The sequence below is a fragment of the Ceratotherium simum genome, chromosome X (assembly GCF_057802395.1).
Source record: "Ceratotherium simum simum isolate JZ-2026a chromosome X, ASM5780239v1, whole genome shotgun sequence".
Lineage (NCBI taxonomy): Eukaryota > Metazoa > Chordata > Mammalia > Perissodactyla > Rhinocerotidae > Ceratotherium > Ceratotherium simum.
In genome coordinates, this window is record NC_141940.1 from 99,263,873 (window position 1) to 99,290,400 (window position 26,528).

At 38.3% G+C, this 26,528-nt stretch overlaps 1 protein-coding gene and 1 pseudogene across 2 annotated transcripts in view; both read right to left on the bottom strand.

Annotated features, from left to right (window-relative positions):
• Nucleotides 1–3,833: 3,833 nt before the first annotated feature.
• The window catches only part of PRRG1 (proline rich and Gla domain 1), a 139,928-nt gene continuing 117,233 nt past the window's right edge, over nt 3,834–26,528 (bottom strand). For both annotated transcript variants that reach the window (XM_004435052.3, XM_087427156.1), the window contains exon 4: nt 3,834–5,052. In XM_004435052.3, the coding sequence (XP_004435109.1) occupies nt 4,567–5,052 (486 nt within the window). In that variant the 3' untranslated portion in view covers nt 3,834–4,566. The remainder of the gene's footprint in view (nt 5,053–26,528) is intronic.
• Nucleotides 22,729–23,572, bottom strand: LOC101390590 (ferritin heavy chain pseudogene; annotated as a pseudogene).

A 26,528-nucleotide genomic window follows, 5' to 3' on the forward strand; every position in this document is an offset into this window, starting at 1 on the left:
TGTAGAAAAGGCTTAGAAAGAACAAGTAGGTGATTTCAAGGATGGCCAAGAGATGGCTCTGGAACTCACTAGCTTGAACTTTGCTGAAATACCTTAAGAATTTAAGAAAGGAAAAGAGGCAAGTCCATATGGCCACAGCCAAGTACGAGATTTAAAAAATTGATCTCTTAGGATAGGTATGAGAATAGTTTTATCTTTAAGGAGGTGGCTATAAAGGAGCCTTCTGGGTGCTGGAAATGTCTTGATCTAAAGGTTGAGTTTTATGACATTAATCACTAAGTTATATATTTTTTTAGAAATGATGTATTTTTAAAAGTACCTTTTTATAACATTTTGGACAACTCTCTGGGGACTTATGCTTACAAAATGGATACTCATTTATATTCAAGGAGGAATTTTAAGTATAAATTGTAAGTAAATAATTTTAATTTTCTATACCATAAACATCAAGTCATATTTACATTTCCTTTGTTGATGACATGTCACATCAGCTTTTAGTGTTTGAGGTAACTACACTTAGGATGATGCCCTGTGGTCACAAATGTTTCCATCTTGTGCTTTCCTTTCTCATCTTCTCAAATGTCAAATGCAAGCTGTTTTGCTAAGGAGGAAAAAACCAGCTCCTTGGTATCTGCAGACAACACTATTCCCAGTATTTGACAAACTACACTACAGCAGGGAGCTCAATCTATCCCTTCGGAGCAAGTGTTCCCATTTTGTATCATACTAGCATCATTCAAAAGTAGTACAGAAAGTTCTTTCTTATGCTGAGAACACCCTGAGGTCTTCACCAGATAATTTCTGATTTCTTTATTGAGCAATACCCCCTAAATTCATAAAAAAACATAATTTTACCTTGTTAAAAAGGCCATAATTGATAAGAACTTATGCAGTATGTTTATCACCTAACCAAAACATAATTAACAGGTGGCAGAAAAAAAAAATCTCTGGGGTTTCAAAATAGCTTTATTTAGCATACCAAAAACACAGAAACCTAAGAAAAACCTTACCTAGTATAAACATAAAAAGTTAAATACCATAATTTAATGTAAACCAAGTGTTTAAAAATGTGAAATATTATAATAAAATACATGCTATTTACACAGAACCAAGTTAAAGCTACCTCCACAGTTAGATCAATCATCAATAATATCAGTCATCATTAACAATGAATAAAACACAGCATCTGTGTTTCTACTGGTCAACAGGAAAAAAAAATCATTTAATTTAAACAAATATAATTCATTGTGACATTTAAAGCAGGGAGGCAGAAAGTGCCAGTTCTAGGATTCCAGACACAACCACTGCATGTGGAGGCTTGGAAACCATTCTGCTGGATGACCATTAAGCCCTTCTTTCATTTAAATGCAAACTGGTTGATTCAATTTAGTTACTGCTTAAGAAATGTACTAAACATATCCTGCAAAAATAAACCTTTATTAAAAATGATTAAAGGTAAATTTAATATCAGGTAAGAAAGGCAAAAGCATAAAAAAAATATATATTTTTCCAGACAAGCCCCTTCAATTATAACAAATGTTAAGAAACTCAGTTTATAAAACCAGATGGGATAGCAAAAGGGTTTTTAAAAACGTAAAAACCCAAACCGAAAATCAAACAAACCAAACCAACCTAAGAGAATGTTTCTTGAAGAAAGTGGTATTTTTTTATCCTGTCATTATCACGCAAATGCCACTAGGAGACCTGTGGCTGATGCCAGTTATCACTATGGAGTAGGGTGTTTCCTTTGACAAACAGTCTAAACAGCTGTAGCCATCAATCAGTTGAAGCATTTGGATTTTGCTCAAAGGATCAACATTCATTCTTATACTACAATTCAGGTATCTCTAAAAGGCAGCATTAAATCCAATATCAGGAGTTTAAAATAAAGTTGTAAGAATATATACTTAGCAATAGAACATCCTGCTCCTTTGTCTAATTCTATAATTCTCAAACTTTTGGTCTCCAGACCCCTTTACTCTTAAAATTTGTTGGGGATCTGGACGCCAAAGAGCTTTTGTTTATGGAGTTTATATCTATCAGTATTTGACATAGAAAATAAAACTGAAAAATTTAAAAGTATTTACTCATCTAAAAATAAAGTCCATTATGTACTAACATAAATAATATTTTTAAGAAAATAGCTATATTTTCTAAAACAGAAAAGAGATTTGTGAGAAGATGGCATTTTTTTATACTTTCAACTACTTTTTGAGAGAGAGTGAAAGACAAATATTATGAAAATAGTTTTGATCTCACAGATCCCCTGAAAGGCTCTCAAGGACTCCCAGGAGTCTGTGGGCCACACTTTGAAAACTGCTGGTCTAATCCAAGGCCTGATATTAGAGACAAAAAAAATTCCACACAAAAGGAGCCTTTTCATTTAAAAATAACCCAAAATATCCACACATACACACACAAGTCACTGGATCAAACACTCACCCTTTTAGGTTTAACTAGAAGCCAAAGATCACCATGTACTCATGGCCAAATTCAAAACAATATTGTCATTTTTGCTGAGACCAGGGTCAAGATTTATCATTTTTAATCCATGAAAGCTAAAAACCTATTAACTAAACACACACATCTTGGTTCCCTTTCCAACATTTACTTAAGCCTGTTTATGCTGAGCTGGCAGTTGTCTTTAAGTTGGCACAGCATTGGTATCGCCCAGAGAATGACAGGAGTTGAACAGCCCACACACTCAGATTAGGAACATGTTAGCCATGTATGGAGCAACCCACTCTATTTCTTACTATGTGAAAGCGCTGAAAAATTTTAGGGACATAGAAGGAGAAAATTCTCTCTTAAGAACAATAAGAACAATGCTACGACCTTACAACTAGATAGCTCTTCACACCTTACCAATTACTTTCACACACACCATCTCATTAGATCCTTTTAGAGCCCCTGGAGAAAGGCAGGAATAATGATATTATCGCCATTTTAGAGGTGAGGAATTTGAGGGTCAGATAAAGGTCTTTCCAAGGTACCATGGCAAGTATGTTGCAGTACGGGATTAGAATTCAGGTCATCTGACTCCTAGTTCAGGGTTCTCCCCAGCATTCCTCCTTCCTTGGGTTCCAGGGCAGGATTAGGGGAGGGGTTGGTGGGGCTGGAGATGGAGGCAACAGGGTATGACACTTCTGAAACCTGCATCCCTTCTGCCTCATCAACCATTTTATCCAGCACTAAGGAGTCTTGAGAGTGACACAGACATTTCCCTGACCGATATAATGAATTTTCCATCAGTGCATACATAATGGAACTTCATAAAAAACAACTGTCTTATTTTATGTCGGCAGTTCATTCACAGCCTGTTCCCTCTACTCCAAGGGAAAAGTAAAAATCCTTCAGTTAAAAAAAATTTTTGATGAAAAGACAAAATGAAATAGCAACAATAATGAGATCTATGTGAAGCTATAACTAGATTTATTGTGCACCTGGCACAACACAGACTTTGCAATCTTCCTCCACCAACCGGAGAGCAATATAAAAATCATGGTTCTTAATTTAATGGAAAATTGCCTCCTAATCATCTTGAGGCAAAGACTTCAGTCTATACAAAAACATTAAGAAAATAATTTCAAGAGTTTTTAACTAAACCCTTAGGTGCTTGAAGATTCTGTGGTGGTGTGAGAGGGAGTGGACAGTAGAGTAAAAGGCAATGAAACAGTGAGAAGAAAATAACTGTCACCAATAATTGATGAGCAAAGGAGAAATCTGTATCTATTCTGTGTCATTGATGCATATATCTACTTTAGAAATTATTCTGTTGCCGGGAAATCCAAGCCACCGAGATGTCAACACAAACAGCATGAGACATTCAAAGATACTAAGCAAACACTGTTTAATTTGGGGGAGGAGGTAGCCAACAATAACAAGAAATCCCTCCTACAAAACTAGCCAAATGCCACTAATGACCAATGATTTTCTTGCTACACACTATAAGCAAGTTATTGTTTATTATGTCTTCCCTCTTTCTGAGATGTTCCTAAAATCAAGATGGACAACACGCATTTTTTTTTCCTTTTACAGTAAAGAAAAAGGAGGTTAACAAAAGCCAGTAAGAATTAATTAGAAAACATGCTACTAAGTTCATCTTATTTTCAAAATTCAACAGCATGTTGCTGGCTAACTATTACACAAATTGTTGGTGCCTTTTTTCCCCAATTTTGGTGAGTAATGTTCTCTTTACAGGTGATTTAGACAGAAGTTAATGGCCTTTTAAGACAGTTGCACATATACTGGGCTAATGTACACACACACGTGTATATGCATATACATCAATACATATATATGTACACACACATATATATCTCATCACATGAAGAGCTCCACTAGTATGTTTTTCCCTCTTAACATATTTCCATTAGCAAAAATGAGCATGGATAATAACTTTATAGTAGGAAACAAAATTAATGAAAATCAAATCAGAAAATGTAAAGTGGTATGCTGTCAGAGGCCAATAAAATAAGTCAATGCACATTTATGTAGTGGTAAAGTGCTAGAAAGTTCTTTCATTAGTATTTTAAAAACGATTATAGTAAAAAGAAGTCTGCAGTTTCATTTGATGGTGGTGACCACAGGCACCATAGCAATGGCACTGGCTGAGTTGGAGTTGATGATATCTTCATACTCCGGGGGTGGGTCTAAATGAGGTTCTGTTTCACTTCTCCGCAGGTTCACCTGGCCAGTGGCTTCCTCATAGGTTGGTGGGGGGTCACAGTTGGACAGGCGAGTGGAGACAGAATCTGAGCGCCCAACTACATATTCCAGAAAGCCTGGTGACAATCCACTGCTATCAAACACTTCATCTGGTGGGGGAGGCGGAGTGATAATATTAAGGTGCTGAGGGAAAGGAATGTGGCCTTCAGTTACTGTCTGTCTACGAGTTTTGTTTCTTAGGAAGCATCTCCAAATTAGGAAAATGACAAGGAGAATAATGAAGAGGCCAAAGATTAATGGAAAGGTAAGGTAAAATTGAAACCAGTCACTTCCTCTGTTACTCTCTCCTTGTTGCGCTTTTGTGTAGGTGTTCCAAAACTCTTTCTGAAAGAGACAAAATAGATTGAAAATCAGTATGATCAAAAAGATGGAAATATCAAGTGAACAGAAAACCAAAACCAGATTTGTTGGTTCAAATGACCTACAGCCTATATTTTCCATGACAAGAAATTACAAATAAATCATGGTGCTCACTCTGGAGTCTCCCCAAAATCAGTCAGAAACCCAAGCTCTTTTTCAAGACTTTAGTTATATTTTCAGCTATGACATTTTAGAAGGAAAAATAAGGCATGAGGGATGTCCCCTTTCCCAATTATACCAAATAATCTTCCCTTAAAAATAGAAGTCGAATACCATTTTCCACGTCCAACTACAAAGTTCTCATCACTGATCCCCATTAACAGTACGTGCTATTTTAGGCTGTTGTAGGCTCTCAGTACTCAAACACTTCACAGATAAACACCTTGTTTACTAATGGTTCTGTTTGGGGTCCCCTTCCACCAGACATTCCTCCCCAACTCCTTCTCCACCCCCAAATTTTAGTACACAGATGTTGAGTGAATGTTGTCATTACATTTTTGCCCCTAGTAGAAAGCTCAGGCTAGTTAAAAAAAAAATTGTGTTAGGTTCTTTCCAAACCTAGGCTGTAATCCCAAAAGACATTTGGTCTAGTAGTTCAAGTTTTTAATGTCTGTGGCAGGAAATACTGAAAAGATCAAAAAGAAACCTGACCCAATTACTAGCTTGAGACCTGGGCAAATTAAATTACCCTTTTAAGCCTTAGTTTCCTCGACTGTAAAACTGGATAATAGGCTGTCTGGGCATCATATGAGATGACATATGTAACATGTTCAATTAAGTCCCTGGCATATAAACACTCAATAAGTAGCAGTCATTATTATTAATTTTTGTAGATCATAATCAAGTCTCTGCTTCAAATTGACTGATTATCTATCCCATACCTTGGCGCACAGACCACCCCCAATCCCAATGCTCTTGATTCTATTTTCAATGCTTAAAATTAGCCAGTAAGTACTTTCCCTCACAATCATATTTATTTGCAGGCACTACAGGTCACTGATTGTATTTAAATATCTGGCTTCAAGGGAGGGAGCCCTTGGAATCCAAATTGGAAAAAGTGGCGTTAGGGAAGGCAGTTAGGTTATGATCCAAATGGACAGGTAGAGGGAGCTGGACTAGGTGAGGGATTGCAATCTCAGATGCTCCACGAGGTCATGGCATTAACATAAATCTATGAATCTCGTTGAAAGTAAGACTCTGGACACTCATGTTGCTTGTTTTATGGTCACACATTTTATTTACTTAGTCATACAGGCTTTTAAAGTACTCGGTGGGCATAACAATGAACCAAAGTCATCAATGTTGCACCCCTGAACTAGGTCTTCTACACAGTACATTATTACTCCAGCATTCCGTGATTCTAAGATAAATTTGGGCATGTTATAAGAAATATTGTATGATTTACTAAAGGCTATGTACAAATAAAAATATGCAAGGTTCAACATTAAAATAAGCCAAAAGTAGGGCTGGCCTGGTGGTATAGTGATTAAGTCCATGTGCTCCATTTCGGTGGCCTGGGGTTTGAGGGTTCAGATCCTGGGCACAGACCTACACACTGCTCATTAAGCCATGCTGTGGAGAAATCCCATATACAAGAAATAGAGGAAGATTGGCACAGATGTTAGCTCAGGGACAACCTTCTTCAAGCAAAAGGAGAAAGAGTGGCAACAGATGATAGCTCAGGGCCAATCTCCCTCACCAAAAAAATAAATAAAATAAGCCCAAAGTAGAAAAAGTATACCCGAAAGTATACAGCATTTATTTTTGGACAAGACCAAAAACCTGAAACTTTCAAGTGATTCATTTGTTTCAATATTAAAAAATTAATCACAGATGAAAACTCATGCAACACTGATGCATGCAACTTTTTTTTTAAACAATAAATGTGCTTCTAAAATTGTACACTTTTAACTTTTTGTATAACTGCCACTTTTAGGATTGCCAACTTGATTTCTGATTATAGAGTAATATATATTAATTGTATAAAATTTTATAATGCAGCAACATATTAAAAAAGAAAATCATCTGCAGTTATATTACGAAAATATAATGACTATTAACATTTTCGGTTAACATCATTTAAAAATGTTTTACATCTATTCTTCCTTCCATGTTTATATCAACTCACAGTTGAAGCCTTACACAAATATACATTCTTCATAAATTCGGAATATCAGAATAAAATTTTTAATCATCTACTCATGGAGACCTACCAAGTATTTGATTTGTAGTCAATTTTCTTTTATCTGCAGATGAGGATTTCCCCTCTCTTCCTAATCTCTCAGATCACTACTTCCTTTTCCCCCATTTAGCCTTATCCATAAAAAACAACAAAATATGACCAAATAATTATGTAATGCTAACCTTAGAGAAACACAATAAAAAGTGGCTTTTTTAATATTGTTCACATCACTTCGGGATAATCAAGCATCAATAATGCACATGAAAATGATTCTTTTTTTCATGCTTGTATAATTCAATTTCTCTGGTTTCTTTGGCATGCAGGGAGATAAATCTACAGACTAATATATTTTATTTTTGGAAAAAAGTCTTTAAAAGAAAATAATCAGGCTTTTATTTGAAGAGTTAAAAACAAAGCTTAGATGAAAATGGAATTACAAAACCAGACTTTTACTTTATCTATAGTAACTCAATTAATCCACACCCAATAATGAAGGTTTAATTATCATCCCCACTTGCATATGAGGAAATGGAGGCCCAGAGAGGTTACCTAATAATAAACCCAAGGTCATTTAACACGTAAATACTGGAGCTGGGATTTGAATGCAAGAGGCCTGGCATCAGAGCAAATCAAAAAGCAATCTGCCTTGATGTATAAGGTATTTTGACCCTGTTTGGCCACTTTCCTGGAAAATTCAGTCATCCCTTCATGTTAAGTGTGTAGTCAAAAGTGAGTTGGCTCATTTTATAAATTAAATATTTTCAATTAATATTGATCTGAATAAAAAAGGTACTAACAGATTTATTTCTTCGGGAACTAGACTTTGTCCTTGAGGCTACAGAATCAGATGAAAATTCACTTGCAATCAAGACTAATATTATAATTGTTATTCAAACAAATAAACCCAGTTTATGTCTCTGTAAGCTATTTAAATAGTTCTTTATCTTACTGAAAGCAGCCCAAAGATATTCAGATAGAGAAAATGATTTCAAGACTTGCTAAAGTAGTGCTTTAGAGGTATTGAAAATTTGTTTAATGAAGAAAAAAATCATTAAAAGGTCTCAGTAGTTTTAGATCAGGCTAAAATTATATAAATAATGAATGTAATCTGAAGCTGCCAGAGAGGTTTGAACCATTTCAGAGGCAAGAGCCCCAAGAGGTAGATGTTTCATCACAGTAGGTGAGTTTTAGAACAAAATTCAGGTATGTGCAAGATTCTATCAAACAATATTTGTTGCTCTTTTATAAAATGTGTGTTTTTCTGTTTTGAATTTTCTCACTGCCATTTCTGAGCAGAATTTGAGTGACTCAAGACCTGAAGGACTCTGTTCAAAATGGGAAAGGGTAGATAGAGCTGAGCATGTTTTACAATCTGATTAATCAGCTTAGAAACTACCTAGGTAAAGTTTGGAAGTGGGTGATGTTCCCAGTGAGTTTGTATTGCTGAGGAGGGCCCAACAGCATTTATATCCAGCACGCACATGGCTTCTCCCTTTCGTTGAACAAGTATGACAGGAAAGGGAAAGAAAGACTATAGGAGACAAGGGACAAAAATCACAATACTAACTCCAAAAGCTGCCTTACGAGAACAAGTTGGGACATTCCAGCAAGAAGTTATCTAAAATTTTTAAGATTCTTTACCAAGAGGGATGATCTAGGGGAAATGTCTGGAGTTACACAAAAGTCACTTAACATCTTTGTGTTAATTCCTTCATCAATAGGGTAGGAATATGTAGATCTAACTTCTGAGAAAACAGAAAGAACATTTGTAAATTGTAAAGTACTATACAAAATGGAAAGCATTATCTTGAAAATTGCCACTAGGGTATAGACATGTTGCTAAGAAACAATATTTATGCTAAGTATGGTGTTAATTCAATTTATTTTACTACAAATTGAAAATGATATAGCTGGGGGATGCAGAAAGAGGGTACGGTTTTGTTGTATCTTTTTAAAATTAATTATGGAGACTATTATTTTGCACAGTGGCACACAGCTTACATAAAGTAAAACCTCTTTAATTTAGATAAAATTATTTGGAAACTGTTAAGGTTTAGATTCAGAATACTTGAGGGGGGGAACTGATAGCTGTCCCAGAGTAAGAGGCAACAGAAGGAATCCCAAGTCCCAAAATATTCCTAGTGACCAGTATTAAAAATTGACTGTTAAAAATTAATTCTTTCGGGGTTCCAATTCGATAGCAACGTAGGAAGATCCTGAACTCACTTCCTCCCTCAGACACACCAAATCTACAGCTACATATGGAAGAATTTCCTCTGAAAAAAACCCAAGAACTAGCTAAGCAACTCCTACACATCAGGCAAATGAGAAAAAACCCACAATGAAGGGAGATAGGCCGAGACACAATCTTACCATGAACCCCACCCCCAGCACGGTGACCCACCATCAGGAAGGAACTCAAAACCTGGAGCTTCTCCCTGAGGAGGAAAGGGTTAAACCCCACATCAGGCACCCCAACTTTTAAGACCTGCAGCTGAGAGATAAAACCTCAAAACATCTGGCTTTGAAGCTAATGGGGCTTGCATCCACAAGACCCACAAGGCTATAGTGAACTGAGAAATGGCTCTTAGAGATCTCGCATGAGTGGACTCGCCCAGAACAGAGGCAGCCAACTGAAAAGCGCTCAGACTTTCTGTACAAGAGGCTTACCTGCTTATCTTAAAGCACCGGCAGGAGGAGAAGGCATCTAATTTAACACACATCTAGGGGCCTACTGAAATACTCTCTGGGGACGGAGACAGCACATGCTATCTTTGCACTCTCACTCTGCCTTGCTTCAGCTCACCAGTATCTCCTGGAAAGAACTCTGTACCCTCATCTGGCACCCCCATTTTTGCAGCTGCCACCCAGGGGACACCCCTAGGTCACCTGGCTGTGGTGGCCAGCAGGACTTATGCTCCAGGGTCCAACAGGACTGTAACCTCTGGAAGAAAGAGTTCTTAACTGGCTACCACCCTCAGGGCCCAGCAAGAGGCAACAGACTGAAGCACCAAGTCTTTCAATGAAAAAGGCCTATTAGCTTATCTTCATAGCTGTGGCCTGAGGGTCAGGCTTCTAATTAAACACACATCTAAGGGCCCACTGTATTCCTCTTCAGAGACTTTGGAGGGTGGGTGCTATATTCACGCTGTACCTCTGCCATGCTCCAGAGCACCAGTATCTCTGAGTAGAGCTTGTACATGTGTCTGGTGTCCCAGTTTTTGTAGCTGTCACCCAGGGGATGCCCACTGATCACTTGTCTCTGGTGGCCAGCAGAGCTTGTGATTGTGGGTCCCATGCAACTGTAACAAATAGAGAGACAGTTCTTGGCAGGCTACCACCCCCTGGCGCAGCACAGACATCAGACGGAAACACACCACCAGGCTTTCTATGAAAAAAGCCTATTTGCTTATCCTGGAGCTTTGGCCTGAGGGGCAGGCTTCTGGTTTGGCACACATCTAGGGGCCTACAGAAGGCTCTCCAGGGATGGAGCCCAGTGGATACCATCTTTGTGCTCTCCCTCTGCCTTACTCCAGGTTACTGGCATCTCCTGGCAAGGAGCTTGTACCCTCATTTGGCACCCTGACTTTTGTGGCTGCACCCAGGACACACCTCTATATCACCTGGCTCTGGTGGCCAGTGGGACTTATGCTTGTGATCCCACGGGACTGTATATATTTGCATACTTTGAAAGCTGCTACCTGAGTGTCTGGCTTCCGATCAGCGTGAATCTAGGTGCTGACTGACATACTCCCCTTTTGGGATAGTAACAGGTCTTGGCACACTCTCTGCTACTGGAAGGCACTAAAAATAAAATAGGTTGCTTGGACAACCACAAAGGTTGAGACACACCAAGAGCTAGGGCAGGGTTGAACGATAAGGTTCATCTCCTAAAATGAGGCTACTCCTTCAAGAACAAGAGAGGTGGATGTTTTATCTAATGCATAGAAACCAACACAGAGAGTCAAGGAAAATGAAGAAACAGAGGAATATGTTCCACACGAAACAACAACATAAAACCTCAGAAAAAGCCTTAATGAAACAGAGAGAAGTGATTTACCTCATAAAGAGTTCAAAATAATAGTCATGAAGATGCTCACCAAGCTCAGGAGAAGAAGGGATGAACAAAGTGAGAACTTCAACAAAGAGATAAAAAGTATAAGAAAGTACCAAACAGAAGTCACAGAGCTGAAGAATACAATAACATAACTGAAAAATACACTAGAGGGGCTCAACAGTAGACGAGATGAAGCAGAAAAAGGATCACTGACCTCGAAGATAGGGCAGTGGAACTCACCCAACCACAGCAGGAAAAAAAGAGTGAAAAAAGTGAAGATAGCTCAAGGAACTTATGAGACAACATCAAGGAGAATAACATTTGCATTATAGGGGGTTCCAGAAGAAGAGAGACAGAAAGGGCCAGAAAACTTATTTGAAGAAATAATGGCTGAAAACTTCCCTAACTTGGGGATGAAGAGACATCCAGATGCAGAAAGCCCAGAGAGTCAAAAATAAGATGAACTCAGAGACTCACACGAAGAAACATTATAATTAAAGTGTCAAAAGTTAAAGACAAAGAGGGCCCGGCCCAGTGGCTCATGCGGTTAAGTGCATGCGCTCCACTGCGGCGGCCCAGGGTTCGCCGGTTCAGATCCCGGTTCAGATCCTGGGTGTGCACCGACATACCGCTTGTCAGGCCATGCTGTGGCGGCGTCCCATATGAAGTGGAGGAAGACGGGCACGGATGTTAGCCCAGGGCCAGTCTTCCTCAGCAAAAAGAGGAGGATTGGAATGGATGTTATCTCAGGGTTGGATCTTCCTCACAAAAAAATAAAAAAAATAAAATGCTTCCACTTGGCTATTATATGCTGACTCTCACTTATTCTTTCACCTTCAATCAAACATCAACCCACAGAAACGTCCCTGTTCACCTTATTCAAAATAATAAAAATGTATCCTCCAGCAAGTTATTCTCTATCACAGTAACCTGAACATTTCTCTACGGCTTTAATCCCAATTAAAACTAATCTTTTACTTATTTATTTTTAGGTCTTAAATTCCTTGAGGACAAGGGCCTTTGTCTGACCACAGTACATCCTCGTTGATGAGTGCAGTGCATGATGCACAGTAGGTATGCAATATTTGTTAAATGAATAAACACAGAAATAAATGAAAATAGGGCAGTTACATTCTCACTCCGTATCCTATACAATTAGAAATTTTTAAAAACGGTACCTCAAAACACATAATTTAAATTTTAAAAACATCTTTCTAAATTTCTCGAGTTAAAGAGAAAATAAAAAATTGAAATTCTAAGCTATTTAGAAATTACAAGCAATAAGAGAATTATATATTAAAATATGTTAGGACAGCCAAAATGGTATGCAGTGGCAATTTATATCTTGAAATCTAAGTTAGGAATAATATTGATAGTTTGCTAAGCATAGAAGAAATAAGATTATTTTTATTTTTCACTTATTCAACAAATATTTATAAAGCATCTATTGTGATTTTTTTATTGTGGTAAAATACACAACATGAGATCTACGTTCGTAACAATTTTTAAGTGTACAATACAATATTGTTTAATTATAAGCACAATGTTGTATAGCAGATCTCTAGAAATTTTTCATCTTGTCTGACTGAAACTCTATACACATTGAACAGCAACTCCCCATTTCCCCCCCAGCCCCTGGCAACCTCCATCCTACTTTTGTTTCTATGAGTTGGACTACTTTGTATATCTAAGTGGCATAATGCAGTATTTGTCCTTCTGTGACTGGCTTATTTCCCTTAGCATAATGTCCTCAAGGTTCATCTGTGTAGGAGCATATGACAGGATTTCCTTCTTTCCTATGGTTGATAATATTTCATTGTATTTCTACACCACCTTTTCCTTATCCATTCATCTGTCAATGGACATTTAAGTTGCTTCCATCTCTTGGCTACTGTGAATAATTCTGCAATGAACATGGCAGTGCAAATCTCTCTTTGAGATCCTAATTTCAATTCTTTTGGATAAATACCCAGAAGTGGGATTCCTGGATCATATGGTAGTTCTATTTTTAATTTTTTGAGGAATGTCCATACTGTTTTCAATAGTGGCTGCACCATTTTACATTTCCAAAAACAATTCCAATTTCTCCACATCCTCATTAAAACTTATTATTTTCTGTTTTTTAAATAATGGGCATCCTAACAGGTGTGAGGTGATATCTCATTGTGGTTTTGATTTGCATTTCCCTTATGAATAGTGATGTAGAACATCTTTTCATGTACCTGTTGGCCATTTGTATGTCTTCTTTGGAGAAATGTCTAAAAAATACCCATTTTTAATTGGGTTGTTTTTCTGCTATTGAGTTATGTTATGTTCCTTCTATAGTTTGGATATTAACCCTTTGTCTGATATATGGCTTGCAAATATTTTCCACAGGTTGCCTTTTCATTTCATTGATCATTTGCTGTACAAAAGCTTTTTAGTTTGATGTAGTCCCACTTATTTATTTTTGTTTTTGTTGCCTGTGCTTTTGATGTCATATCCAAGAAATCATTGCCAAGACCAATGTCATGAAGCCTTCCCCCTATGTTTTCTTCTAGGAGTTTTATAGTTTAATGTCCTATGTTAAAGTCTTTAATCCATTTTCAGTTGATTTTTGTGTCTGGTGTAACGTAGGGTTCGAATTTCATTCTTATACGTGTGGATATCCAATTTCCCCAACACCATTTGTTGAAATAAACTATCTATTCCCCATTGTGTTTTTGGCACCCTTGTTGGAGATTATTTGATAAATATGTGTGGGTTTATTTCTGGGCTCTATATTCAGTTCTGTTGGGCCATATGTCTGTCCTTATGCCAGTACCATACTGTTTTTATTACTGTAGCTTTGTAATATAGTTTGAAATCATGAAGTGTGAGGCCTCCAGCTTTGTTCTTTCTCAAGATTGTTTTGGCTATTGGAGTCCTTTGTGGTTCCATATGAGTTTAAGAAGAATTAATATCAATCCTTCTCAAGCTCTTCCAAGAAACTGAAGAGGACAGAACACTTCCAAACTCATTTTAGGAGGCCAGTATTACTGATTCCAAAGCCAGAAAAAAGGCACAAGAAAATAAAACTACAGGCCAATATCTCTGATGAACACAGATGCAAAAAATCTTAACAAAATACTAGCAAACTGAATTCAATATCACATTAAAGGCATCACACATCATGACCATGTGAGATTTATCCCTGGCATACAAAGATAGTTGAACATGTGAAAATCAATCAATGCAATACAAAACATTGCTGAAAGAAATTAAAGAAGAAACGACTAAATGAAAAGACATACTGTGCCCATGGACTAGAAGACTTAATATTGTTAAAATATCCATAATACCCAAAGCAATCTACAGATTCAATGTAATCCCTATCAAAATCCCAATGGCATTTTTACAGAAATAAAAGTATCTATATCTTTAATAAGAAAGCAGATCCAATTTTAATGTGAATTCTACTAAATCTTCTAAGAACAAAAAACCCTATGATATGAAAACTATTCCAGAGCATATAAAAATGGAGAAAATTTCCCATTTTAGAAGGCTAGAATAATCCTAATACCAAAGCAGGACAAAGACGGTACACATGTAAAAAGAAAACTACAGTTTTCTGTACGGAAAGAGTTACAGTACGAAAAGAGATGCAAAATCATAAATAGAAATATTAGTGAGAGTGATGTCAGAATCATGGTGGAATAAGATATCCCTTGTTTTTGTCCCCCCCCTCAACAACAATTTGGCATCCATCCACGAACAAAAGTGCCTTTGTGGGAGCTGTGGGATGATCCAGCTCCATATGCTAAGTGACTTGGAAGGAGTCCTGGCCACCTGTACATTGGGTAAAGCACAAATAAACTTTGGTCCTGGTTATGGACACTGCAGTGGCCTATGAACTGGTTCCAGCCTCTCTTGGCCATGGTACAGGAACTCCTGGAAAACACCATTTTAGACAATCACCCACAGAAGAGAGCGCCTTTGTGGAAGTCCAGGTTTCCAGAGAAGTTCCAGCACACCGTTGAAACAAAATAATACAAACTTGGGACACACTGGAGAGGAGTACTGCATCCTGAATTGCATGACTGCGGGTCAGGAAGAAGCTGGGAGAGCAGCAGATAGGGCTCTCAGAGAGTATTAAAGAGACATGGATCCTACTAACTGCATCTTGGACTCCATTAAGGAGACTGCCCACAAGCCACTGGTCACACCTTGCCCATAGATGACCCTAACTGGCCCACAGGTACCCCTAGCACTCAGCATGCCTCCTCCACACACCTCCTCCACACTGTGGTCAGCTCCCTGTGTGCACCCCCAATAGGGGCAGCAAGAGTGAGCTTTGGCAAATGGCTAGTGAGCATGCAGAGAAAACCACCCAAATCTGCAGACCAGGGAGAGACCACAAACTTGAGCTTTGGTGCCACTTTTTGGAAAACAAAAGTGAGACTCTAAACTCTTGGCATGGTGCATTGCAGGATCAAGAGAAAGCTTAAGAATTCTGCCACAAGAGATAGCAAGAAATATGGAGCAGCTGTATCCATAGAAGGTCTGAAAGTCTCAGAATCACTATCAGAGCCAATGGCAGGTATTTCTCTCCTGAAGGCAATTAATAAAGCCTGTAGGAGGTGACCGCTACTTCAAATGAAAAGTCAGCAATGCAAAACTTCAAGGAATATTTAAAAAAATCAAGGAAACATGATACAACCAAAGGATCACAATAATCTTCCAGTAACCAACTCCAAAGATACAAAGGAAAAACCTGTATTAGGTAGAAAAAAAATATGATACAGGAGTCAAAGCATACTGCTACAAAAAGTCATCAAATCACAAAGGAAGACAGCAAGAGAGAAAACAAGGAACAGAGGATCTACAAAACAGTCAGAAAACAATAATCAAAATGGTAATAGTAAGTCCTTACCTATCAATAATTACTTTATATGTAAAAGGATTAAATTCTCCAATCAAAAGACATAGAACGGCTGAATGGATTAAAAACAAGATCCAATGATATGCTACAAGAGACTCACTTTAGCTTTAAGGACACACAGATAGACAGTGAAGGGATGGAAAAAGATATTTCAAGCAAATGGTAACCAAAAGAAAGCAGGGGTAGTGATACTTCTATCATACAAAACAGACTTGAAGCTAAAAATGGTCAAAAGACACAAAGAAGGTCATTATGTAATGATAAAGGGTCAATCCATCAAGAAGCTATAACAACTGTAAATATTTAGGCATCCAATATGGAACACCTAAGTATACAAAGCAAATACTAACAGAACTACAAGGAGAAATAAACAGCAATAAAATAATACTTGGGGACTTTAATGCTCCACTTTCAACAAAGGATAGATCATCCAGACTGAAAATCAACAAGGAAATGTTGGACTTGAACTATACTTTAGACCAAATGGACTTAACAGACATATACAGAACATTCCATCCAACAGCGGAGAATGCACATTCTTCTTAAACGCACACAAAACATTCTCCAGGACAGATCATGTGATAGGTCACAGAACAAGTCTTAACAAATTTAAGAAGACTGAAACCATACCAAGTATCTTTTCTGAACACAATGGTATGAAACTAGAAATCAGTAACAGAAGGAAAGCTGGAAAATTCACAAATATGTGGAAATTAAAAAACATACTCCTGAACAATCAGTGGGTCAAAGAAGAATTCAAAAGGGAAATAGAATAATATCTTGAAACAAACAAAAATGGAAAACACAACATACAAAAATGAATGGAATGCTGCAAAAGCAGTTCTAAGAAGGAAGTATATAGTAATAAGTACATACATCAAGAAAAAAGCAAGATCTCCAATAAACAACCTCACTTTACACCTCAAAGAACTAGAAAAGAAAGAACAAACTAAGCCCAAAGTTAGCAGAAGGAAGACAATAACAATCATCATAGCAGAAATTAATAAATAGAGACCAGAAAACAACAGAAAAGATCAATGAAACTAAGAACTGGCTTTTTGAAAAGATGGACAAAATTGACAAATTTTGGCCAGACTAATTAAGAAAAAAAGAAGACTCAAGCAAATAAAATCAGAAATGAAAGAGTAGACATTATAATTGATACCAGAGAAATACAAAGACTCATAAGAGACTACTATGTACAGTTACAGCCAACAAATTGGAACCTAGAAGAAATGGATACATTCTGAGAAACATACAACCTACCAAGACGAGAATCATGAAGAAACAGAAAATATGAACAGAACAACAATGAGTAAGGAGACTACGGTAATCAAAAAGTTCCCCAAAAGAAAAGTCCAGGACTAGATGGTTTCACAGGTGAATTCTACCAAACATTTAAAGAATTAACATCAATTCTTCTCAAACACTTCCAAAAAACTGAAGAGAAGGGAACACTCCCAAAATCATCTGATGAGGCAAGCATTACTCTGAAACCAAAGCCAGATATGGATACTAAAAGAAAACTACAGGCCAATATCCCTGATGAATACAAATATTCTCAACAAAATACTAGCAAACCAAATTCAGCAGCACATTAAAAAGATCATACCCTGTGATCAAGTCGGACTTATCACTGGGATGCAAGAATGGTTTAACATATGAAAATCAAAAAATGTGAGGGGCCGGCCCCACAGCCTAGTGGTTAAGTTCGGCCTGCTCCGTTTTGGCAGCCCAGGTCGGTTCCCAAGCACAGACCAACACCACTCATTGGTGCCCATGCGGTGGCAGCGACCCATATACAAAATAGAGGAAGACTGGCACAGATGTTAGCTCAGGGTGACTCTTCCTCAAGAAAAAAGAAGAAGATTGGCAACAGATGTTAGCTCAGGGCAAATCTTCCTCAGCAAAAAAAAAAAAAAAAAGTGATCTACCACATTAACAGAATGGAAGATAAAAATCATATGATCATCTCAATAAATGAAGAAAAAGCATTTGACAAAACATCCTTTCATGATAAAAATTCTCAACAAATTGGGTATACAAAGAAGATACTTCAACATAATAAAGGCCATATAGGACAAGCCCACAGCTAACATCATCCATAACAGTGAAAGGTTGAAAGCTTTTCCTCTAAGATCAGGAACAAGACAAAGGTGCCCACTCTTATCACTCCTATTCAACACAATACTGGAAGTCCTACCCAGAGCAGCTAGGCAAAAAAAGAAATAAAAGGCATCTATATTGGAAAGGAAGAAGTCAAATTGTCTTTGCAGATGATATGATTTTATATATCTAGAAAGTCCTAAAGACTCCACCAAAAAACTATTAGAACTAATCAATGAATTCAGAAAAGTTGCAGGATACAAAATCAACATCGAGTAAACAGTTGCATTTCTATACGCTAACAACAAGACATCTGAAAAATAAAGAAAACAATCCCATTCACAATAGCATCAAAAACAATAAAACATTCAGGAATAAATTTAATCAAGGAGGTAAAAGATCTGTACACTGAAAACTACAAGACTTTGATGAAAGAAACTGAAGAAGACATAAATAAATAGAAAGATATCCTGTGCTCATTGATCAGAAGAATTGATAGGGTTAAAATGTCCATACTACCCAAAGCTATCTATAGATTCAGTACAATCCCTATCAAAATTCCAATGACACTTTTTACAGAAATAGAAGAACAATCCTAAAATTCCTATGGAGCCACAAAAGATCCCATATAGCCAAAGCAATCTTGAGAAAGAAGAACAAAGCTGCAGGCATTGTACTTCCTGATTTCAAACTATAATACAAAGCTATAGTAATCAAAACAATATGGTACTGGCATAAAAAACAGACACATAGTCCAATGGAACATAATCAAGAACTCAGAAATAAACCCATGCATATATGGTCAACTACTACTTGAAAAGGGAGCCAAGAATGCTTAATGTGGAAAGGACAATCTCGTCTCTTCAATAAATGGTGTTGGGAAAGCTGGATAACCACCTATAGAAGAATGAAACTGAATCCCTATCAGGATTTTTTTTTTTTTTTTGGTGAGGAAGAGTGGCCCTGAGCTAACATCTGTGCCAATCTTCCTCTATCTTGTATGCAGGACGCCACCACAGCATGGCTTGATGAGCAGTGTGTAGGTCTGCACCTAGGATACAATCCCGCGAACCCCGGGCAGCCAAAGCGGAAATCGTGAACTTAACCACTACACCACCAGGCCGGCCCCTGAACCCCTATCTTATACCACGCACAAAAATTAACCTGAAAAGGATTAAACACTTCAACATAAGACTTGAAGCCATAAAACTCCTCGAAGATAACACAGGGAAAAAGCTCTTTGACATGGGTCCTAGCAATGATTTTCTGGATGTGACACCAAAAGTACAAGCAACAAAAGCAATAATAAATAACCAGGGCTACATCAAACTCAAGAACTTCTGCATAGCAAAAGAAATAATCAGTAAAACAAATAGGCAACCTACAGAATAGGAGAAATACTTGAAAATCATATATCTGATAAGGGGTTAATATCCAAAATATATCAAGAACTCATACAACTCAACAGCAAAAAACCAAACAACCCAATTAAAAAATGGGCAGAGAACCAGAATAGACATTTCTCCAAAGAAGACATACAAATGGCCAACAAATACATAAAAAGATGCTTGACATCACTAACTATCCAAAAAATGCAAATCAAAGCTACAATAAGATGTCACCTCACACCTATTAGAATGGCTATCATCAAAAAGACAAGAGATAACAAGTGTTGGCAAGGATGTGGAGAAAAGGGGATTCTTGTACACTGCTGGTGCGAATGTAAATTTGTACAGCCACTATGGAAAACAGTATGGAGTTTCCTCAAAAAATTAAAAATAGATCTACCATATGATCCAGCAATCCATCTTCTGGGTATTTATCCAAAAGATATGAAAACAGGATCTCAAACAGATATCTGCATCCCCATGTTCATTGCAACATTATTGACAATAGTCCACATACAGAAACAACCTAAGTGTCCATCAACAGATTAATGGATAAAGAAGATGTGGTGTATATATAGGTGTGTGTGTGTGTGCACGCATGTGTATGTATATACATACATATATATAATGGAATATTATTCAGCCATGAGAAAGAAGGAAACGCTGCCATTTGTAACAATTTGGATGAACCTTGAGGACATTATGCTAAGTGAAATAAGTCAGACAGAGAAAGACAAATAACTACATGATCTCACTTACGTTGGAATCTAAAAAAGCCAAACTCATAGAAACATAGAGTAGAATGGTGGTTACCAAAGGCTGAGGGGCGGGCAAAATGGGGAGATGTTGATCAAAGGGTACAAACATTGGTGATCTAATGTACGGCATGGCCATTATAGCTAATGTTGAATGCTGCTAAGAGAGTAGATCTTAAATGTTCTCACCACCAAAAAGAAAAGGTAATTATGTGAGGTGATGGAGGTTTTAGCTAAGGCTTTGGTAATCATTTCACAATATATAAGTGTATCAAATCAACACACTGTACACCTTAAGATTACACAATGTCATATTTCAAAAAAAATTATAGTAAAACAAATCAACAGTGACCAAATAAGTTTCATTCCAGGAATAAAAAAATAATTCTACATAGGGAAATCTACTATGTAAATCTAAATGTAATTCAGAACTTTAGTAGATTAAAGGAGAAAAATATATGATAAGAGTATGTGCATTGTAGTTAGTGTTCTTAAAAATTATTTATTACTGTCTCCCCCCTTACACAACCCCTTTTTTTCTCCTAGAATTTCTATTGAGTAGTTACTGGTTATTTATTGTACAAGGTCCTTCTATGACTCTTATTATTTTTTTCAGGGTGATTCAATCTACTTTATATTCACTATCAAAAATTTGATGTTCAGGGCCGGCCTTGTGGTGTAGCAGTTAAGTTTGTGCATTCCGCTTTGGATCCTGGGTGTGGGACCTATTCACTGCTCATCAAGCCATGCTGAGGTGGCGTCCCATACAGAAGAGCTACAACTCGACAACTATGATACACAGCTATGTACTGGGACTTTGGGGAGAAAAAAGAAAAAGAGGAAGATTGGCAACAGATGTTAGCACAGGGCCAATCTTCCTCAAAAAAAAAAATTTCATGTTCAGAACGAACATACATACATACATACATTTATTTATTTATTTATTTAATTTATTTATTTTGGTGAGGAAGATCAGCCTTGAGCTAACATCCGATGCCAATCCTCCTCTTTTTGCTGAGGAAGATTGGCCCTGGGCTAACATCCGTGCCCATCTTCCTCTACTTTATATGGGATGCCACCGCAGCATGGCTTGACAAGAGACGCATCGGTCTGCACCTGGGATCCAAACCTGCAAACCCCAGGCTGCTGAAGCGAGCGCACGAACTTACCCACTATGCCACTGGGCCAGCCCCAAATTTTTAACCCTTATATTGTGTATGGTTTTCTTTTCTCAGCAAATTATTAGTAGAAATTGTACAAGAAAGAAAACATAAGTTTTGTAACGGCAGCATGCATACCTGGCACGGGTGACCATGTGAAGTCACACCTCTGTCTATGGAGAAGCCAGCCTAATGCACAGTTCCCATAATCACAAGGGTGAGCCTGCCAAACAGGTACTCCAATGTGCCAGTTTCCAGGGCCCCTAGGTTGTTACTGAGAAACAATAAACATTGACATTCACATAATTTAATGAGCTAAAAATATAAAGTTGAAGATTTCATTTATTTTAATCCCTGCTCAATCCCATTTTTTACTTCTTCCCCCAGAGGTAACCACTATGACAAATTCTAGACCATGTATTTTCTATACTTTTACCAGATACAGGCACCCACAGACACCAGGGCCCCAAAACCATCTCACTCATCTCACTCCACCCCACATAACCACCTTGTTTATAAAGGGAAGAGGAGGTTTTCTAATGATAGCATGACCGTCCTGCACAGGGACCACAAGAAGTCACCCTTATGTCTATGGGGAAGCCAGCCTAAGGCTCAATTTGTCTTACTGCTGTTGCCCATGGTGAGTTTGTCAGAGATACTCTGCCATGGTGGCTTCTGGGGTTCCCTTCTGGCTATCTAGAATCAACAAACATTAATGTCTGCATGTTTTAATAAACTAAAAGTTTTCAGATAAAGTTGAAGACCCCGTTTATTTTAATCCCTGCCCAATCCCATTCCTTTCATTCTTTCCCTAGATCAATTTCAATCATGATTTTCAGGCCATGTTTTTACACTTTTACTATTCACAGGCACTCACATTCACCAGGGCCCCAGACCATCCACCCCTAGACTGTTTAAAAGGGGAAGATTAATTTTTGTTTTCCAGAGTCCCACGGAATACTTTCTCTCTCCATCCATAGAGATCTTGAGCTGCATGTAGATGGGGACATGGGTGAGTGGCGAGACTCCTGGATACCTGTCTTAAAACTTAAAAAAGTGAGTAATTCACACACATGAATCAAGAAGAAAGCTTTATTTAGGAACCACATAACTTTATTGGAAGAAACAGCAAAACCGGAAGAAAAAAACTTAAGTGAACGTTTTGCAAAGGGCAATACTGCAATATGCATGCACAGCAAGGTGATCAGTGGAAGTCACCCTGTGGCTATGGGGTAGGCAGTCCAAACTCAGTTCTTATTGCCGTCACCCAGGGTGAGCTTGTCGAAGAGGTACTCTGCCATGCCGTTTTCTGGGGCCCCCATCTTGCGCAGGTTGGTGATATGGCCACTCAACTCTTTGATGAACTTGACCTGCTCCTTCAGGTGGTGACTCTCCAGGAAGTCGCACAGGTGGGCGTCGTTCTTGTCGGTGGCCAGCTGGTGCAGATCAAACAAGCTCTGGTTGATGCACTTCTCCAGGTGCAGGGCGCACTCCATGGCCTTCAGGCCACTCTCCCAGTCCTCGCAGTCTGGCTTCCTGATATTGCGGAGACGGAGGCAGAAGTGGCCTCCGCGCACGTTCTGCAGCTCTATCAGCCCCTCGGCATGCTCTCTCTCCTCGCACGACAGCTGCAAGAAAAACTGGGAGAACTGCTTCAGGGCCACGTCCTCCCGATCGAAGTAATAGGCCATCGACAGGTACACGTAGGAGGCGTAGAGCTCCAAGTTGATCTGGATGTTGACAGCGGCCTCGCAGTCGGGGTGGTAGGTCTGAAGTACCTGGGAGAGCTGCGCGGTCGTCATGGCCGGTCGTGCAGAAGCAGGACTGCGGAGCAGGCAGCAGTGGAGCCGAAGGAAAAGATGGCGGCAGCCTCGGAGTGTTCCCAAAGTGGGCGATGAGGTCTCCTGGCAGAGGAGTCAGCGGCAGCAGCGGCGACCTTAGGGCACTCTCAGGATACAGCAAGAGGGAGTGGTCGGCTGAGCTCTGGGGCCAAGCAGCAGCTTCGGGATGGGACCGGAAATACAGTCCGTTATGGGGAAAGGAGAGGAGGGAGGTTCCGGTAAGAGCAATGTTGCCGGAAGGCCGGGGCGCAAGCGCAGTGTTCCAAGATCCATTTGAGGCTGAGGGGGCAGGGCGAATCTGCGCTGAGCATATGGCATCTATTAGGTTTTTAATTTTGCAATATTTCTATTTTCCAAATATTTCTCTTGTTCTCCAATTGATCACTTCTATTGCAGCCTGTTCTTATTTTATAAACCCATCCTTTTCCCTTAAATTTCTGAGATTATAAATTTGAATTTTTTGTTAAAGTTCTTTTCTCTTTCCTTGTACTATATGGGTTTTTTTCCCACCAGAAGTAGTTCTGTTTGGGGCGGCTGGTGGCATAGTGGTTAAGTCCGTGCACCCCGCTTCCACAGCCCGGGGTTCGCAGGTTCAAGTCCCAGGCTGTGGCAGCGTCACATATAAAGTAGAGGAAGATGGGCACAGATGTTAGCCCAGGGCCAGTCTTCCTCAGCAAAAAGAGGAGGATTGGCAGATGTTAGCTCAGGGCTAATCTTCCTCATTAAAAAAAAAAAAAAGGAGTAGTTCTGTCTGTTCATCATGATTTTCTCTTTCACTTTCCTCAAATATTTTGCAAACCATTATTCATTCATATTTAGGAATAAAGAGCATATGTGATTAGCCTGGGTAATTAGCATGGATTTGATCTATTCACTAATAAGCTTTTCCTCAGAATGAGAAGGCAGAGTGTGTCAGTTATTCAGTGGTCCTTCTCCTTTGGGGGTACGTGGCATGGTGCTCGCAGATAGCATAGGGATCCTCACTGTTGCTAAAATAAACATGGCATTTCTGATGATGGAAGACTAATGTTTTTCCCTTCTAGGTAGATGTGTACTTCTGTTGTTTCCTTTCTGCTGTGCAGATCTGCATTTGTCTCAAGCTCATTTACTGTCTTTGGAGTAAAGCTTTGGGAGCTTAAACGGGGGTCAACTACTACTACAAGTGCTTACTTCCCAATGTAAGTAGGAGTGGGGGAGGGGAAGGGCAGGGTAAAACAGATCTGCTGTTCACAGACTAGCTCTTTAATCTCACAGTTGACCTAGAACCCTCTGCAGTGCTACTATTTTCCTGACTATTCTTGAAGTTTCTCTGAATGTGCTCGGTTTTCTATGAAGGTGTTTCAAGAAGTAACCAATCTGATAGCATCTACTTTTCCTATCTTACAAGAATTCCTCATAATTTCTGTTCTGCTAATGATACTCTTTCAAGCACGCGCGCACGTGTGTGTGTGTGTGTGTGTGTGTGTGTGTGTGTAGATTTTTTGGGTTTAGCCACTACCATGATTCAATTATAATTTTTAAAAATGTAAATAAATTTCTGAATAGGTAATATATTCACATAGTTCAAAGCCACACAGCTCTCCTCCCTGCAGGCAACCAGTGTGGTATTACTTGTTATAATCAAGAGGAAGAAAAGGAAGAAATAATACTCGAGACAGGAGAGAAGAAACTTAAAAATACATTCTTTAGAAGCACATTCTTCTCAAGTGCACGTGGAATATTTACCAAGACAAATCATATTCTGGGCCATAACCAAGTCTGAATAAATTTCAAAGGATTCAAATCACAAAGATTAGAAAAGAAAAAAAGATCTCAAATAAAAAAATCTAACTTTCTACCTTAAGAAACTAGAAAAGGGAGAGCGATATATACCCAAATCAAGCAGAAGGCAGGAAATGATAAAGAAAGGAGAATTCAGTGAAATAGAAAACAAAAAATAGAGAAAATAAATAAAATCAAACACAGGTTCTTGGAGATTAAAAATAAATAAATCTCAGGGCCGGCCCAGTGGTGTAGCAGTTAGGTGTGCGTGCTCCGCTTCCACAGCCTGGGGTTCGCAGGTTCCAATCCCAGGCGCGCACCCACGCACTGCTTGTCAAGCCATGCTGTGGTGGCATCCCATATAAAATAGAGGAAGATGGGCACGGATGTTAGCCCAGGGCCAATCTTCCTCTGCAAAAAAGAGGAGGATTGGCATCGGATGTTAGCTCAGGGCTAATCTTCCTCACAAATCAATCAATCAATCTCTAGACAGACTTATCAGGAAAAAAAGAGAGAAGACATAAATTACCAATATCAAGAATGAGAGAGAAGCTACTACAGATCATGAAAAGGGAACAATATTGCCATGACTGACTTAGGCTAATTATGATTCACCTCTAGCAAGTGGCTATATTATTACTCCCCAAAATTGTGGTTGTCTTAGCAAGGAAGGAGGTAAAATAGTTTTTAGATCAATAATCAAGTTTCTGCCTCACTTCTCTTCATTAGCAACTTAGAATACATTAATTCAGGCAATTACTTTCTTTTTTCCCCAAGAACGCTGGCAGTAGGGCAATCCATAATCAAACTGCAATGAGCACAGGATTTGTAGGATAATGGAAGTGAGCAATACAAGACGTGGTAGAGTGGAGAAGGCAAATAGAATGGTGTATGCTGGAACAAAATATCTTGTTATGGTAAGTTGAAAAGATACTAAAATCCCCTGTAGATGATTATTTATCTGTTTTGTGTAGCCCTGAATTTTAATATTTTAAAATAGAAAACAGCCAAGTGGAATAGAACAGTTTTAATGAAAAACTAAAATAAATTCTAGGTTTATGGGGAAATATTATTTTTACTAATATTTTAGTTATTAGTATGCACCTGGATCTTTATAATGTAATCTTTCAAAGGAATAAAAATGAATCTCTGTAGAATTGAAAAGTTTCATTAACTTTAAACAGAACTAAATCTTTATCATCTCCTCTACCTCTTCAGACATTACTCTAGAATTATAATGAAATTTCATCAGTTTATTTACTTCAAGACAACTCCCTTGAAAATGATCTC